At 37.6% G+C, this 18,251-nt stretch overlaps 1 protein-coding gene across 1 annotated transcript in view; it reads right to left on the bottom strand.

Moving 5' to 3' along the window:
- Positions 1–18,251, bottom strand: part of PLEKHG7 (pleckstrin homology and RhoGEF domain containing G7) — a 31,238-nt gene that overhangs the window by 7,305 nt on the left and 5,682 nt on the right. Inside the window, exons 3-10 of the mRNA XM_018560238.1 lie at positions 10,254–10,381; positions 8,548–8,588; positions 7,443–7,541; positions 6,835–6,984; positions 5,344–5,439; positions 4,301–4,402; positions 2,438–2,551; positions 32–206 (exon numbers count right to left, since the gene is read on the bottom strand). Of these exons, the coding sequence (XP_018415740.1) occupies positions 32–206; positions 2,438–2,551; positions 4,301–4,402; positions 5,344–5,439; positions 6,835–6,984; positions 7,443–7,541; positions 8,548–8,588; positions 10,254–10,284 (808 nt within the window). The 5' untranslated portion in view covers positions 10,285–10,381. The remainder of the gene's footprint in view (positions 1–31; positions 207–2,437; positions 2,552–4,300; positions 4,403–5,343; positions 5,440–6,834; positions 6,985–7,442; positions 7,542–8,547; positions 8,589–10,253; positions 10,382–18,251) is intronic.

Here is an 18,251-nt window from a genome sequence, read left to right as displayed (position 1 = left end):
ATTTACTAATGGAACTTTCCACATTACTTACTGATGGAACTTTCCACCTTCTCCTTCATTGAGTAGATGGACACTTTCTCTGCTGCATCATTACTTCTTTTCCATATATTCTTGAAGAGCAGGGGATATCGGGTCAGCCGATGTAGTGGAGCCACCAGCAAATCTGTGAGGTGAAGGCGTCTACACTGCTCCTGTTGCTCGCACCACTGTAAACAACATGATCACTATTAGATGTAAATAGAATATCCATATACTAGTGGTTTTCAACATAGAGAGCAATGTCCTACCCCAAGCCCTCTCACATTAAACCTTGCATTCCTATCTCTCTAATGGCGGCATCCTCTGCACCAAAAAATCTCTGTGCCAGAATCTACTGGTCTGGTCTGTACACACACATAAATATGGCAATTTAGATGCATGCCATTTCCTGAATGCCAATACAAGAAAGCTAAAGGTTGCATATCAAAAGATAAAGGGCATCAATAGTCTTCTTAAAGTGAACCTGTGATATAGGGACGCGAACACTGGCTGACTTTTTTGTTGTTGTTTTTTCAAGGTTGCTCCAGGGTATTCATATTGAGCGCAACTTCACTACCTAGTGAGTTAGTGACCTCGAGCATGTAGCCATTGAAATTTGAAAAGTCTAAACGCCCATCAGACATGCTTGTTTCAGGTCAATGCACTAGGTAGAGAAGCTAGGATTAGGAAGTCAACAATGGCAGTTCCTTTTATTTCTACTCTCACAAGTTTACTTTTACATTTTGTAGACATATAAATGTGATATACTCAATGGAATTAAGCTTATGAATGTGTCTTAATGCAGACACATACAGTATGAGTATACTTATACAATAAGTATTCGCCCCCAAACTTTTTCATATTTTATAGATAATAACTTTGTAGTAGAGTTTTGATATTAACCAAAACATTTAATGTTAATTAGCATATACATTGTTATTATTATTAATATTATGTAACAGTTAAAGTTACTGAGCACTATACGTTCCTATACATTCAACAGATGAATCCTAAGAGCATATAAGACACACTCAGCACATGTCAGTCCATGTGCTTAGATAGTATTCATATAGAAGTGTCTAGATCAAGTTAGAAGACATACTGTCTGCAGAAATGTCAGAGATATGGTTAGTTACAGTGATGTAGGACTTGGCAACCAATGGTATTGTAGCCTATATGGTTCTATTGTAAAATATCTTATAAAAAGGGGCCTGTAAGTCTCTGTTCTTTGAACTCCCTGGTGTTTGTTCCCAGCTTTAGTTTTTATCATTAAACTTGCTAAATGAGGATTCTATCTGATCCGATTTATTGCTATTCTACTTCAACCTGGTATTAAAAAGAATGTAATTAGAATTTTATGTCACTGATTTACAAAATACATTTGATGACTACTTAACCAATAAAAGAACTTAGGCATGTGAGGTACAACCAAATAAAACAATCTAAATACTTTGGGTGTACCTCATCCACTCAGTGCTTCCTTACCAACTGTGGCCTGTACACTGGCAAAATCGCTGATGCAATAACCACACATAGGTAAGGCTATGCATCTGTGATTGGGTAAAAAAAACACACATCAAATCCTACACCTAGTTTGCCAAAAGGCAAATGGAAAGCACAGCAAACATGGGAAAATGTCTGGCCTGATTATTTCAAAACCAAACTTTGTGGCCTTTGTTCACTACGGCAGACAGTCAGAAATTGTTTATGAACCTGAGAACATCATTACCATAGCAGTATTCTGTTGTATGAATGCTGTTCATCAGCAGGAACTGGGAAATTGGTAAGTACTGAGAGCACCTCGATGATGCCAAATACTGGGCAATTCAAGCAAAGGCCTGTTTCAGGCTGAAAGAGATCTGAGGCTAGAGCAGAGGTTCTCTTTCAAGGAGTAAAATGACCCTAAACATACAGAGCTACACTAGAATACCTGAATGTCCTAGAATGCACCAGTCAAAAGCCAGATCTCAATCTTAGAATCTATGACAAGCCTTGAAGAGTGCTCTTTACAAATGGGCCCTATTGCACTGGACAGGATGGGTAGATACCCGAAAAGACCGATTTGTTTTAGTTTAAATAAAGTAGTATTAAGCTCTCAACATTTTTTCAATAATAAATCCAGATCAAACAAATATATATTGTCCAGCAAAGTATTTTTGCCAAAACACTTCATGTTACCAAACAGTTGGCTCCAACTCTCTCAGCTCGGCTTCCCTGAACTTCATGCCCAGTACAACCTCACAAAGGGCAGAGCAGTCTCCGACAGCAATCGAAAAAACCTTACTGAACAAACGTAAGAGAAAAGCCAATTGGCTGCCACAGGCAACTAACAGATTCTGTCTGCTGCAGTTTTGATCAATAACCCCCCCCCCACGGGGAAAATTATAATGGTGTATTATATCCCATAGAAATACTTTACTTTTATATATGCCGCAAAATCTTCCCTTTGCTTCAGGCTCTCCAGATAGATGACAGCAGATGTGTAATTAAGGCAATAGATCTGATGACTTAAGCAGAGTTTATCCTTGAAGTACTGCAACACATAATAAAACATAGAGCATTTTACCAAAATCACACAAACAAAACAATATGAGTATATGACTTATGTTGCAAGCTGTACTTTATAAATATATATCTTACACTGCTGACATGATTCCTAAATCACACAACAAAAATAATAAAATGCATAACTGTAATGACACTGATGCATTAGATCATATTATTATTTTTTTGCTTTAACACCTGACATGCCATCTGATTATAATAAGAGGACGGCCTTGACCAGATTTCTACCAAAAGTACCTGAACAAGTATCCCAAAGGTGTGTCATTCTGACAGTGTACAAATTATTGTAACAGGTACTCTTAGGGCCTGTTCACATGATGTCAGGTCCTGATCAGGTGCGGATCTGCAGACACGGTGCTACTGATGCACTGCGTTTTGCCGCGTTTTTGATGCATTCCAGTTTTTAAAAAAATTGTTTTTTTTTGCTGGAGTGGGGCTGTCAGTATGTTGGCTGCATTGACACGTTTTGCGTTTCCGGTCCGTTTCCTGACCGGACAAAATGTGACATGCAGTATTTTTTCTGTCGTAACCTGAACGGACTGCGCACGTGAGAACTGTAACCCATAAAACACATAGGGATACATTGGGCTGCATATTTAGTGCAGGAGCGTACGGATCAGGTCAGCACACAAAACGGACGTCGTGTGAACAGGCCCTTAGCGTCATCTGGCTGCTAGGAAAATGTCAGAGGTTTCCTGATGTTCTCTGACAATGTGGAGACATGTTAGAGACATTGTTTTGCAGTTTTTGACTTTTTGCTATGGTCTCTTAACTGTCTAACGTTTTACCAGTTACCAATTTTTATATTTAAAATAATGTGATAGTGTGTATTTGGGGTGTTTAGAGTCTCTGTCATCTAACTTGGTAATTAAAAAAATAAAAACACAAATATCTGAAAACAAATTGACCTTTTCTTTAAACAGCAACTAGCTACTCATGCATGCTGTATCTCTTGTCAGCTTTTTGGGGACACCTTTTTCTTATCCAACATGCACCCAAAGTATTGTGTACCTTTTGGATAAACTCCTTATCTGTGAACAAACTGGGCCACTCTAAAGGTGCCCATACACCTTACAATTATCTGCAGATTTTCTGTGGTCAGATGGAAAAAGTCCAACAGATTGGTCCAGGTGGAGATTACTCCATCCACACAGTTAAGTGTAGATGGAGGAATCTGTTGAACCTTTTCCATCTGACCATAGAAAATCTGCAGATAAATTGTAAGGTGTATGGCCAGCTTTAGAAATCTCAGTAGAAAGCATTTTGGAAAATCCAGTTCACCTGATCAATATTTTTGTTACCCAGTCATTTGTTTCAGTCCTTGATATATCAAGAACAGTCCAGTTGTAATGCTTAGGTTCCAAAATGTACATATTTTACGAGTGCACTGTATATGTATAATGATTTGTATACACAGGCATTTGTCTGCTTCTGAATTTATTACAAATAAATATAAATGAAAAACACAGCTTCCAATATTTCTGAAGCAACTCAAAGCATCTCAGAAGCAGCCTGACAACTAGAAGATAATTATAAGCACTTTAGAAGATAGTCAAAAGCAGGTTAAAGCAACATATCAGCATACTACATTCAACTTTCTTCTGGGTAACTTACACCATATTTACAAGGCTTGTTTGTCCTCTATATTATAGCTTACAAGTAGTAGTCATCATGTTGCATTATCTCTGTACTCTTATGTCTTAGTTATGAGACTGACCTTTGTTAGCAAATCTGCCAGTGATAATGAGCAAGATTTCACAGATCCCAGTTCTCTGCCTTCAATCGTGTTAAAAAGGGTGGTGGCAAAATTTAAGCTCTCCTAGAGAAAAAAAAATGATATACAAAAAAAATAAAAAATACCTCCATTAGTGGTGTTCAGAAAGATGGCAAAGTACAGCATCTCAGTTAACTGAAATCTTATTTGACAATATGGGGTACTGCACATTGCAAAGCATATTATGTATATGTTGTTCCCCATAGAATGCAAAATATAATTTTAGAATTTGCTTGACTAAGTATAACCCACTTTTTATGTATTCAGAATTGTATAAGACTTCAAGACACCCATACACATAAAGAACATTGTGGTTAGCTATTACTCTTCTAAGGTTTTCTTTCAAATAGCAAACACACAAAACAGATTGAAGCTGACCAGCTGTGTAATGCTTGCCCATGGCTGAATGCACACCTAGACGTTCAGCAGTGTCCAGATACATTCAGCCTAACTGCGTTTATACAAGCAAGCATTTTCTGCATCCTGGGACCATTTACCTGGTTTTACGCATCTAAACAAATGCAAACATGGCTAAATATGTAAACACGGCTAAACCCAGGAACATCTAAATGTAGGAAAAAGTGACATGGGAAGCATAAATGATGTTTATACTTTCCAAAGAACTTCTCATCGTTGTGTGCATGAGACCTTAGAGGACTGGTCATTCAACACCCTTACCAGGCATCAGAGCTGCACATAGGACAAAATCCCTTCTGGACAAGCAAGAAACGCCTCCATGCACCAATATGGTCCTCTCTGGATCAGATTTGGGCAGAGGAGTAGGTTTCCACTATAAATAAATATAATCTACTTGTCATGTAGTTAGGTTTAAAGCTACCCAATAAAACAATACCAGTCAACCAATCCCCATTAATCATAGAACATGACAATTAGTTGTCTTACTACCTCAGTAGCAATTTTCTTTATCCTTTCCATTATGTAATAAATGGTATTTATTAAAGAAACATTGCAGGAAACATATTTACCTGGTTCAGATCATCCAGATTAGCAAATAACCTAACCGGTTCCACATCCAATAGAAGATCATTGTTCTGCAGGTGCTTAAGTGCATTAAAAAATATCTAAAGCATAAACAAAAGAAAAAGTAAAAGTGCAATGTTGTCATAAGTGGTATACAAAAGTTTATTTTTAAAACTAATAACAACTGATAGAAGAAGTTGCAAATACAGTAAGCAATAATGCCTTAAAGCATTTTAGCAAGGTATGGTCTCCTGCAAAGGTCTAAGACCAATGAAACCTAAATTCTAATTGGTAACTTCACTTTGCATATTGCTTGTTGTCTTACTAATCAAGACAGTATAACTCAGACACGTGCATGTCAGGTAGCCTGATCGCTTTCTTCCCTGAGGTCTGTTGGCCAAGTCTACAACTGGCTATAGACAAGATAGTGTGGAAATTATTGGGCAACTTTCTTCTGACATCTATGGGCATCATTACATGTCAAAGATCCAATGCCCAAATAATGTGGCCTGCAATTATAGGTAACCTTACAGTACACCAGAGCTGGACAAATCCCAGAAACCAGGTAGCCAATGCTCCCTGAAAATAATAGCCGGCACTCAATTTTTAAAGTTCTCTCTAGTTGTTGTGACTTGAGCTAGCTCCTGGATTGGACAGACTGGCCTCTGAATTTATTGTAGCAGATTATTGTAGCAGATTTTATATTAGTATTTCCATTTATATTCGCCAGATCATGAAAAATGAAAGCTGCCATCTTCGGACCAGTCTGTTATAAAATAATCTACATCACTAAATGACTAGTGCAACACAGCAATTTAGCCCTGTACTGTGTCAATAGTTCTTGGATTTTCCATCATACTCATCTCTTTTTGGCAAGGTGTAGCTGGGTGGAGGGAGGAGAAGGAAACCACAGAGTGAATGACAGACACCCAATTGTGAGTTCTAATGTTTTATGTTGGCCTGCCTGTAGATGGAATATGTTTCCCATCTGTGAATCCAGTACTTTCTGACCTGTGAATCCAGACAGCATTTTAATTTCTGCTTAATTACAATTAAAATACCAGTAGTATGAAGTGATAGATAATGATAAAGCTGATCGCTTATACAACATTTCGGAAGTAGAAGGTCAACATGATATTTTTCAGCCTTTGAGGTAAAAAAAATAATAATAGTGCGAAGATACGATTGCATGAAGACTATTGGCTGTGTATGTGCAGCTTCTGTACAACTGCTTCTGTTGTCCTTCCTGACCTTCTGTATCTGTCAGAGTTGGTCATAGATAGTCAGATCAGTTGCAAACAAGTTGTACTCTAGTGTGATCCAATCTGGCCATGCATGAGCCAGAGGTCCCCATAGACATTAAAAAATCTATACAAAATACACAATTTATACCTGTAGCAAATCTCTTCAGGTTATTACTAAATGGGTGAAATGGGTATAGTAAAAAGGAAAAGACATTCACTGCAATTCAAGCAACAATTTGCCACCAAACTCACCATTTTCAGAACTAGTAAGTGCTCCAAAAAATAAGTGCATTCCGAGGTGAAAAGCTCCCATACAGACTGCTGCCTTTTTCTGTTCACTGCACTAGGAATCTTCATATGTTCAATTTGATGCATGTTTCTGAATTCATCCCAAGTTTTATCCTGTATTTAGAAGAACAACATAATAAATTCTCCAAATTATTATTATAATTATTATACAGAATTTTAAATATACAGGATTTTTCAATAAATAAAAATGTTTTACAAATTACCAAACAAAAAATGTAGGCAGAATTTATAACTAGCAGTGGCTACACATATGCACCCAAACAGCATTTATATGGATTACAATTACATACTCAGTATCAATACTACCATTTGTTTATAGTAATTATTTAGGCCCATCTATGCAATAGCTGTCTGAATATGAAGTGATGGAAATCTCCCCAATCAGCACACAGACAGCATTTTAAACCTGTAATACATTATAACTCTACCCAACTGTAGACAAAACATGAAAAAAAAATGACGTTAGGCTTTATTAACCTCGTCAATTCCAAATATAGTTGAAGTTTTCATTTTACAGTGCATGACTAGCAACTTAGGTTTTGCAACAATACCTTGATATTGTAAAATTCATATTCATTGAAATCTGGGATCTTGAATAAAGATAGACAATTTTCCAAATCTGAAATCTGTTTTTGCTTCCCCTTGATAAACTGAAAAGAAAATAAGCAATATGCAAGTAATCTTTACAGTACAATAAACTGCTGATATACAGAGTCTTTTAATCTTGGTAATAACCCACTAAAGATAAACAGATCGATCCCCAGGTCTGAAACTCATTATAACTGAGGTTTATTCTCTTCTGTCACATATTTGCAAATAATTCATGGCCTGTTGGACCCCCTGCAGGGGGACCTTCTTAAATTAAAAAAAATATTTCCTTCTATAAGTTCCCAAAACAACAGTACTGCAAATATGCAGACCCCTCTTATGCTGATAACACCCAGTATACCCTTTATCCCTGGCAGTAATTGAAGCTGGGAGCCCAAAAAATATCCCACCCCTCAAAACATCAGCCCAATTATTTTTGAACAAATAAACTGTTATTGGATAGAGTAGTAGGGTGTCTTAAGTGACACTAAACTCAGGAGTTAAATCTTAAAAATGCATTCAAGCACCTTAACTAGTAACAAAAATGTATCTTATTTGTGTATCACTCGGCTGTAGATCCTCAAATCTCTGAATTCATAGTAACACTGTCCTTCCTTCTGGAGGGTGGCTACTTTTGTTCCCCATGGTTCCTGTGTGTGTTGTAAAGATGCCACCGCTCCAAGTTCGCTCCCGTGATGGACTACAATCACAATACAAATCAGTAAATTAAATTTGAGATTGTAGTCCATCACAGAAGTGAGCTTGGAGCGGTGGCTACTTTACAACACACACAGCGACCATGGGGAACAAAAGTAGCCACCCTCCAGAAGGAAGGACAGTGTCGGCACCAATTCAGAGATGATTTGAGGATCTACAGCTGAGTGGTACACAAATTAGATACATTTTTGTTAATAGTTAAGGTACTTGAATGTATTTGTTACATTTGACTTCTGGGTTTAGTTGTCACTTTATTTTAAAATATCATGCATGATTGTCTCCCTCCACTTAACATTAAAGACCATTATTAAAACAAAATAAATAAATAAATAAATAAAATGAAATACTTACTGATGCTTTCTTAGAGAAAGGCCATTTGGGTTTCTTCGAATCTAGTCAGAAATACTGTGTTATTAATACCTTCATTTTCACCAGTAAAGTTAGATTTGGAGTAATTGCATTCTATGTGTCATTATGGTTTAGCCTGCCATCCTAGGAATATGTATTTTACCTAATGAACATGTTGACCAAACTGTTACTTAAAGTTAATCAACAGTAGCAGCAAGGAATTGTGTAATACATGACCTATTTGCGTCTCTTATATAATCACACTAATTGATAAATTCTAATCTCTAATTAGAAAAGACTTTCATAGCCCGCCATGTGAGGTCTGTTTCCTGAACCATTATTTCAGCCTCCACAGACATAAGACAGAGGCTGAACATTAAAGTGAACCTTTCACAAACCTACGCAATTCAAAAAGAGCATATCAAGAAAAAATGCTTAAGAATGCATGCCATAATTCCAAGGGGATTCCATGTTGTCACATGATGACAAACTTCGTCTCTCTTCTCTATCATTTGGCAGTGGGTGGGCTTCAATAGAGTATAGAATAACACCAACACAGAGCAACATTGTGACATGTGAGTGCTGTTCTGTGCAGCAGTACACTGTAAGCTCAGGCTGCATGATGACAATAAGACCAAATATATCCCAGCCTGGGTTTACAGTAAGGGATTGGATGATCATGTGCACCTTATAACTTAGAGGTGGGGTGGCAACCAAAGGCAACAATGGAAAAAAAATATTATTTTCCAAACTAGAGAGCATAATTATGTTAGAGTTTGGCTTTAATATTTCTGTATAGCCAGTTTTTGGATAGAGCACATTAGAAAGATTGTCATGTTTTTTGTAGCTTCACCCTCTGTAAATGCCCTGGTGACCATTTTCACTGGGGAGGAAAATGGTGGGAAATCCAAAAATGTACAGTTCCACCAGAACTTGAATTGAGGGAAAACCTTCCACTGGGGACACCTGTTCCAGCAACTACTGTCTAAGACAGGAATTTCCCTATATCACTTCCTCAACAAGAGGAAGTGAAGGGGAATCTCCCCAACAGAATACAGAAAACAAAAAGTAAACCAGCAGGGGAGGGGGTTCACTCTTTCCTACTCTATCCAAAATTAAAAAAAAGTTTTCGATATACATACAGTTCAAGTGAAAACCGCATGTCAAAAACATCAGTAGACACATGAATATAGAAAGTAAAACTTATATGCAAAGGTTTCCTGTAAAATTTGAATAGGCCCCACTTTTCATGCCTGTGTATTGATATGCAAGCCTGTCAATTATATTAAAGGCAAATAGTAAATCTCTGGAGAGGTATGGGGCCAAGCTTGACATCTAAATAAAAAGCAGAGATCTGTGTCCTCTGGATGTACTGCTCATTTCAACATGAGGTAAGATCTACTTATGAATTTTTTGAGTCATATGCTCAGTTTGAGATTGACAGAATTACTTTAAGTAATAACCTGGCCTGCTTAAAGATTTTTTATTCCACAAATTCTTATGTTCACAAATAAACTTGTATCCTACAAGGACCCAAGAATATCTTCTAAAGCCCATGAACATCCTGATTGTGCACACTACCTGCAAAACTTGTAGGTTCTGGATGACAGTCATCTAACTGGTATGTTAACTAGCTTGTAAGGCAAGATAATTTTATTGCATATAACTGCTATGTGATTTAATTACATTTTAGGCAGTAATGTACTCACCTGCATTAGGCAACCACGGAGCATTGTACATGTAATCAGAGGCGCCATCAGACACTAAAAGATCTCCTGGAAACACCTCCAGACCGGGTATGCTTAGCACTATAGAACTGCGCCTCCTTTCACTCTGTCTTTAAAAACAAAATATTCATATTAAAAAAAAAGTAGTTGTTACAAATAAAATGTAAGCCACTTGAGGTCCTTTAGTGTATATGCTGAACCAGGCTTTCTTATGCCGTGTGCTGTGGCACCCTGGTGTGCCCTCTGGCTTCAACAACATTTTTGCAAATACCTTTTCATGATGCAGACAGGTTTCTGATGTGAAAAGGGGGCTCCTGATGTGAAGAAAGGGGGCTCCTACTGTAAATGGGGACTCTGATGTGAAAGGGGGGATTCTGAGGTAAAAAGGGGTCTCTTGATTTGAAGGGGAACTCCTTTTTTGTGTAAATGTAAAAAAAGACATGGGTTCCCCTTGTAAAATCCATACCAGACCCCTTTCAGGGATAAGGGTCTGGTATGGATTTTAGAGGGATCACATGTTTTTTTAAACATTTTAGACTGGGGTGCCTCAAGATTTTGTTACTTATAAAGGGTAAAAAGGGTTAGGAAATGCTGTGCTATACTTGAAAATCATTTATTTCCGCTTACCCATTTCTGTAGGACACAGTTAGCACAGCGCCTTTTGTATATGCATTAACTATTTTTATAGCAGATTGCTTTCTGGAATCTCTGCCTTATGTTTCTTTTCATCTCACCATCATTACACAAAATAAGTGAATACAACCCGTTATGAATATAGCGGACTCTAGGCTTTTTATCAAGGTCTGGTCACAGTGCCTGTAGCCATTTACAAACCAAATATGTAAAAGTTCAAAGTATCTCGCAGACCTTAAAGCTCATTTCAGCTAATACTCTTTGAGTGACATGTGTTAATAAACTTTAACACAGGTAGTTGACAGCCTTTCTCTGATTTTGTGCCCAACTGATTTGATGGAGGAAGATTACTACTTATCTTTATTAACATTCCAGCATAATTGAAAAAGGAGAATGTAATACCACGATTAGATTTCAAAATGGTGGCTTCTACATTTCTGGCAAGAATTCAGTAGAACTTGCAATTGTTGTGCTGCATCATTTTCACAGTATTGGTAAGTAATACAACTATTATCAGGGACTGGGGAATCAGGGACCCTTTGAAACTCCCTTGATTTCTGCATGACTGACTACTAAATGGTCACAATAATTGACAAACACAATATGCTTAATCTAATAATAAACAAAAGTAGCCTTTATCAAGGGAACCTTAAATGGTTTGGGGTCAATTTCTTTTCTTTTTTTGTAAAGCTTACATTTCTTAAATTAAAGTTGCATATGTTATGTTTAATATCTATATGAAATATTTTATGTTATACATAAACATTTATTAATAGTATGCACTTTCTTAAGAAGGAGCATGAAAAAATGTTGTATTCAGACTCTCTCTGAACTGTGTAAGGCCCTTTGATGCATAGCTCTAATTTTTCAATGAGATAGAAAATCCGCAGGCAATGAGAAGACATTATTGTGATTGATCGCACAAAGGGGTTGGCAGTGGAATCACTGCAATGTGACTGCTAAAATCTGCTACATTGCTATGGTCAGAGGGATTAAAAATTCCATGAGAAAAAAAATTGTATTAAAAAAATTGAATCATATATAACAAAAATCAAGTGAATCATATTTCCCTCGTTTATAGTCATTCTACAGCTACAGTTAAATATTTTCAATAATGATATTGCTGTTTTTTAAAGCTACAACCATTCTTTTTTTTCTGACGCTATATTGCTACAATCTCTATAATCTCTTTAGTCCCTATCGTTTGGCAGAGTATTCAAATAGCCACTATTTGCCTAGCTTTTCTCTGTCTGTAGCCAGACTGTCTATGTTTTGCCCTATTTAGGTTTTTTTAATGTAACCTAATTGCTTGTCTTTGTGTTTGCTTGACCAGTCTGTCTGTTCTGTCTTTATTGTCACTGACAACTGTCTCTAGATGCTAATCATCCTGAAATTCCAAGAGGCTGAAAGAAAAAATCAGGTGGGACACAAGCAACTAAAAATAAAAAAAAACCCTGAGGACACCAATGGTGGATGAATATTTTTAATTAATTCCTCCCTCATTTCCCACACTTTACAGATGATAATTATGGCAAACAGACCACTCTACACTTAAAAAGCCGCAAAATAGTCCTTTCTTTCCTTAACGTGTATTTCCGCTTTCGCAGTCAAATTTGAGAAAACTCTCTATATGTTTGTTGTGTGATCCCATTCACTCGGCATATTGAAAATATTTTTTTTAAATATTTCTTACCTTTTAGCTGTTTATCATTAGTGAAGGCCATTGTGCAGATTCCTGGCTACTCTGAGCGATTTGAAAGTGAACGTAAAGGGACAGACTGATCTTCCTCTCATTAACATACAATGCTTCTAAGTCTTAACCCTTTGTTAATACAGTGAGTGTTTAAATCTAGTTTACAAATGATAATGGAATCTGTCAGCGCAGTACTGACAGGGTTAAACATAACTTTCCACAGCCTCCTCCCTAACGTTTTATAAAGGGGAAGCTAGGTAGTCTTTTTAGGCAAGTAAAAAGACCTTAAAAAAGGTATTCACCAATTGTTAAATATTTTTTTTAAGTTATGCTATGTGAATGAGAACTTGTAACAGATTTAAAGTAGATGTTACCCCAATTTAGCTGCAAAAGTGGAAATACACTTTAAACTCCTATGCACATGGTACAAGCCCTTGAAATGAACATGTGCTTTGTGCATGAAAGGCAAAACGAAGGTTTAACTCAAAACCAAACTGTAGGTGTGCTGCACTTTTCCACAATGTGCTTGTATGACATATACATTATGGCAGAGTCCACTCTACTTGCTCTCCTCTAGCACTGGCAATTCAGAGCTCTCCCTTGCTGCTTCACCCACTGCTTCTTCTGGGTTTGCATCCCTCCCTCTGGCTACCAATGATGTAGTCCTCCTGACACCCAGCTCTGTTCTTGGTATCTCATGGGCCTAAAGGCTTCTGGGCCAAAAGTGTACGCTGCCCATGCCCGCAGTCAGTCTACATTATGAAAAACAAATTGCTAGGAGCAAGATAAAAGTTTTTTCTGGCAGAAGAAGGCAAGCAAATTATCTTCTGATGAAAAAAGTATCTCCTAGAATATATTTTTGTATAGCTGGGGAGGGTGGCAGTTAAGAAACGCTGCTGCTTTGCCCATCACACAAAAGCACAACAGTTTCGGTCTCAAAATTCCATATATTGTACCTGTGAAAAAGATTGATGTTAATTATTAGCGCTTATAATGATGACCATTCTTAGCCGAGGTAAAATGAAAACCTGAGCTACTGAGCTGATCTAATTCTATGCAATAAAAGTGAAATATGAATTTATTGTAATATATTGTTAGTTATGACATGACCATAACCACCCCACCAAAAAAACTGTGGGAGCTAATAGGTGTGGTAAGGAGTTGGACTTGATATTACAGCAGAAAATAAATCTGAACTGGCTCTGAGAAAGCGTCCATGCTGTTGCCAGATGCATAGATGCCAAAATGAACTCTAAGTACGTCTAACATTATGTACATAGCAGCACATAGCACTTTGGATATGTCTATTCTCTGTTTACATTTATCTCAGTTTAAACAGAGCAGAACCTGTACAGCAAGTAAGGCCCATTGAAGCCCACTGTGTGTATGAAAAGAAAACATGGATGGATTACCAGAGCAGCAAGCCATTCATTTCTATTATAGTTGTGTCTGCTTCCATCTTATTACTAGTAATAATAAGGTGTTCATAGACATGAGATACATATTTGCAACATATGCATCATTGTGTTTGGATAACGAGACAACTGGACACTGTGCAACCTGTGCAGACACCCCCTAACTGATATCACCCAGGTCAGATTTTATCAGATAATTGCTATTATTCCAACAAGAGAAAGTGAAGCTGGGTTTCTGCTCAGTCCCTCAATAATAAATAGAGGTGCAGTGATTATTCCAAGGAACACACATTCAAGAATAACTTTTTATTTTTAGGTTTATTCACTGATGAAAGACTTTAATTTTATCGTTGTGCATGGTATAAAGAATAATTTAATGCAGATTTAAAACTGAACAAGACTCTTGTTGCCAGCAGGTTTAGCTTGTCGTAGAAAGGCAGACTGTAGATCTGTCATTTGTAGGACCATGACCCACCACTGGTTCCTGTGTAATGCACCTGACAGGCTAAGGTGATGTAGGTGCGGGTAACACCATCTTACTCTTTCCTTAGCAGCCCCACATGGGAACATTTAATTATGAAATTATGACTGCAGCTTGAAATATTGAACTCTGGCACCCCCCCACTCACTTGTCACTCTTAGTCCCTCAATGTGAATGTGATCAGTGGCCTCCCTGACCAATGAGAAGGTGAAGGACGACATGCCAGTATTGAAGTTTCTCAGCTGAAGCCACTATTTATGCTAACACTTCAAATGTGGTTCTTTTAAAGTGCACCGGTGCCAAGACTATGGAGGTTAAAGTTTTTAAATTTCTTTTAAAAGAGCTTCAAAACAAGCCATCATTGATCTCTCTAGCTGCTAATACTGTAAAGTATATTTCTCAACTGTCACAACAGAGACTCTAAAGTTGTGTTTCAGTCTGCTTCTTTGAGCGTACAAGCACCTGTTAACGCTGGAAGGCTGGCAGGTTGTGCTCTATGTAAAAAGGCTAAGGTGATTTCCAAAATGGATTTCTCCACAGTGCCTATAGCTACAGAAGTGAATGAGAGCTTGTTTTAAAATACTTTTTGGTTTGTTCATAATTTGTTAAAGGGGTTCTAAACCCTCCCGTTTTTTGCCTTTATCTACTGCTATCAAACAGTTTAAAAAAAAATCCGCTAAAACAGCGGTTTAAACTCACCTTTTTTTCTTTGCGCGCTCCCGCGCCGAGAATCAGGAACTGCTCGTACGGCCGCAAAGGATCTTGGGGCGGACGCATGCGGAGTTCCGATCCTCGGCCGGGAGACAAGCAGAGACGCAAGGTAAGTCTATGGGCGCGTGCACCCGCATGCAGACACCGCTGGATCAGAAGTGCCTGCAAGCAGAGAGGAGTCAGCGCTGGATCGGAGACCCGCCGCACCGCTGGAGGGACAGATGAAAACATCAGGAAAGAAGAAGAAGATCGGAATAAAATACATCATTTAAGGTAAGTGCTAACATTAACATGGGGCGTGGGAATTTTTTTTTTACTTTATTGTCACTTTAATGCTTTAATGTGCATATAGGAAAACAATAGGTTGCCACTAAATTACACATCAGGGATCAGCTGAGAAGCCACACAATCAAATGACTATTATCCAAACCAGATAGGTATTAGATTTAAAAAAATTATTTTATTTCAAATAAATCTATGAGTAATTTACTAAATGTGCACATAACAACCCCAGTCCCCAGCCATAATAAATCTCCTCCCTATAAAAACCACAATAAGTATTGGTCCTGTTGAGTTCCCTAATATAGAGCCATACAAGTAAATGCTGCATGCATCGTATATTGACATGTGTAGTATCAGTGTGGGGAGTGATGGTTCTTATATATCTAGGTCAAAAAATCTCTCCAGAACCAGATGTTTTAAACAGCAGATATTCAATGTAATCGAACCCTACTCGTAGGTTTGCAATCCTGTGACAGGTGTATAGATATAGGTGAGGTTTTATCCACTAAAGAAACATCTCAACAAACAGGATTGCATATGGAGGTAAGGTGGATGTGGGTGAGGTATATCCCACATCAACACCCAGTTACACAGTACTTCATCAATATTTCATGTATAGATTTCCTTCATCCATTATAAAATGATTTTAAAAGCATGACTGAGAAACAACACCAGAGATTGTTGTGTGGTGATCCACACCAACATGTGCGCTTTGTGATTGAAAAGTCAGTTCTCTGAGCTCAGTCAATTATACAATCCCTGTTGAAATAGAAAGAAAGGAATTGAAGCAGAGCTCACCTTTGATGTGCTAGCTCTGAGGAAGCTCTCTATAGAATGAAATGCATTAGAAATCAATAAAACAGCCCCTGGGGCTGTTGGGTTCCTTTGTGTGGTGGATGTGGTGTTTTAAAAACAATGCTGTTTTTTACAAAAACAATATGGAGACTTTCAGCAACATCCTTGAATACCGCAGATTCAATACTTATACAGGACTTCCATGATGAATGGATATCAATTATAAGATCCACTTCAATAAAGCTCAAGCTCAGAGAACTGACTTTTTAACTCACCCTTACTGCAGGCAGCCAAGCATAGCAGACACCTAAGGAGTTACAGTATACAAGGAGTTTCTTCCCTGGGACAAAACAGCAGGGTTAATAATTTATGATTTTTAACCGGTTTCCCACGTACTAAGCGCCCTCTTGTCTTGTGCCAACCATACATAGCAGACACCTAAGGGTGTTACTATGCACATGGTCGGAGCCTTTGGCTCTATCATCCTAATAGCTACTTTGGTTCCCAAAGCTTGGTGGCTGACTGCAGCTTAAGGGCCTGTTTCTACTGGTGTTTTCTAATAATGCATGCAATCCCCTCTCAGTTTGTATGAGTTATTCATGCTGGGTAAATAAAAAAACGGTGAAGAATTGTCCCTGCTGTTTCTGTGCAGTTTGCTTTTTTTCCTAAAAATAAAAATAGGCCCCAAGGGAGTTAAAGTAAAGTTCATAGGTTCACTTTAAGTTGTAAGCTTTTGATCGCAGTGCTTGTACTCTTTTTTTGTTTTTAAGCAAAACAACACTACGCCTATTGTATATTTGATTTACTCCGTAGCAGCTTTCCTTGATATAAATAAATATGTACCTAGTTAATAGAAACAAATGCAAAAGACATGCACATACCTGCTTAGAACAAACTGAAGTTTGTTTACTAGCAAGACAAAGTTAACACAACTAACAAAAGCCTCCTATTAAAAAGAGCCTAACCCTGTTTTGATAATTAATAAATACAGACAAGAACAATTGGAAAACTATGATGTATTGATTTTGGCAACTGCTCAATAAAGAAAACCGAGTGTAAGAAAAACACTTGGATTAGTCTGACAGAGTCTTTGGGGTTGTTTTACTAAAGGCAAACCAGAAATATCAAAATAAAAAAACAAGAAATTGCTTGCACATGACTGGATGATAGAAGTAAGCAGACCTCACTTTATTCACTAAGCTAAGGGCAGACGTCCCTTGCAAAGTGCATTTTCCCTTGCAAAGTAAACAATCTATTTATTTTTAGTAAATAAACCCCAGTAAGTGTGGAATGCATACATGTTCAGATATGTGTGCTGCATCTGTTCGCCCATAATCAATTTTTAGAGGACTTGTGTATAAATTTGCACACATGAATTGCCCAAGTGAGCATATTTAGCAATTTGCATGGAGTTTACAGACACTCTTAACTCCAACCTAATCTCAGGGAAATAAGAGTGAGTGGCAAAGATATATAAAGACATGATAATCATCACCCATTCTGGATAGAATCAGCCATTTTGATGAAGAGGCCATATTAAGTAACATTGTCATTTTAAGTAGAATGTCAGGGCAAAATAAAATAAAACCATCTGGTACATCTCTGGAATATATGCACATTTGCCCATGTTTTATCACTTTAAATTCACTGCAAGTACAACAAAATACCTAGTCATCCTGCTGGAAATCCAGTGAGCTCCTAATTTCTTGTACTGAGCTAACAACACTAGCTGTACAAAAATACCAAGAAGTTACGTCATCTGTGTTCTCTGCTGGACTACAGAATTATGTCCCTGTCCACATGCATACAATGACTGCTTTCCCAGCAGAACAGTGCAGCTTCCTCCACCCCCAATGACCCTGTATGAAGAGGACTATTGGGAGAGTTCTGGAGGGGCATGATTATGTCATTAGGAACTAATATAGGGAACATCTAGGTTTGATCTCTCCTCCCAGCAACTGCCCCTGAGA

The sequence above is a fragment of the Nanorana parkeri genome, unplaced genomic scaffold, assembly GCF_000935625.1.
Source record: "Nanorana parkeri isolate BGI_ZX_2015 unplaced genomic scaffold, ASM93562v1 scaffold442, whole genome shotgun sequence".
NCBI lineage: Eukaryota > Metazoa > Chordata > Amphibia > Anura > Dicroglossidae > Nanorana > Nanorana parkeri.
Note: the sequence above shows the minus strand (reverse complement) of the source record. Positions and strands in the feature narration are given on the sequence as shown.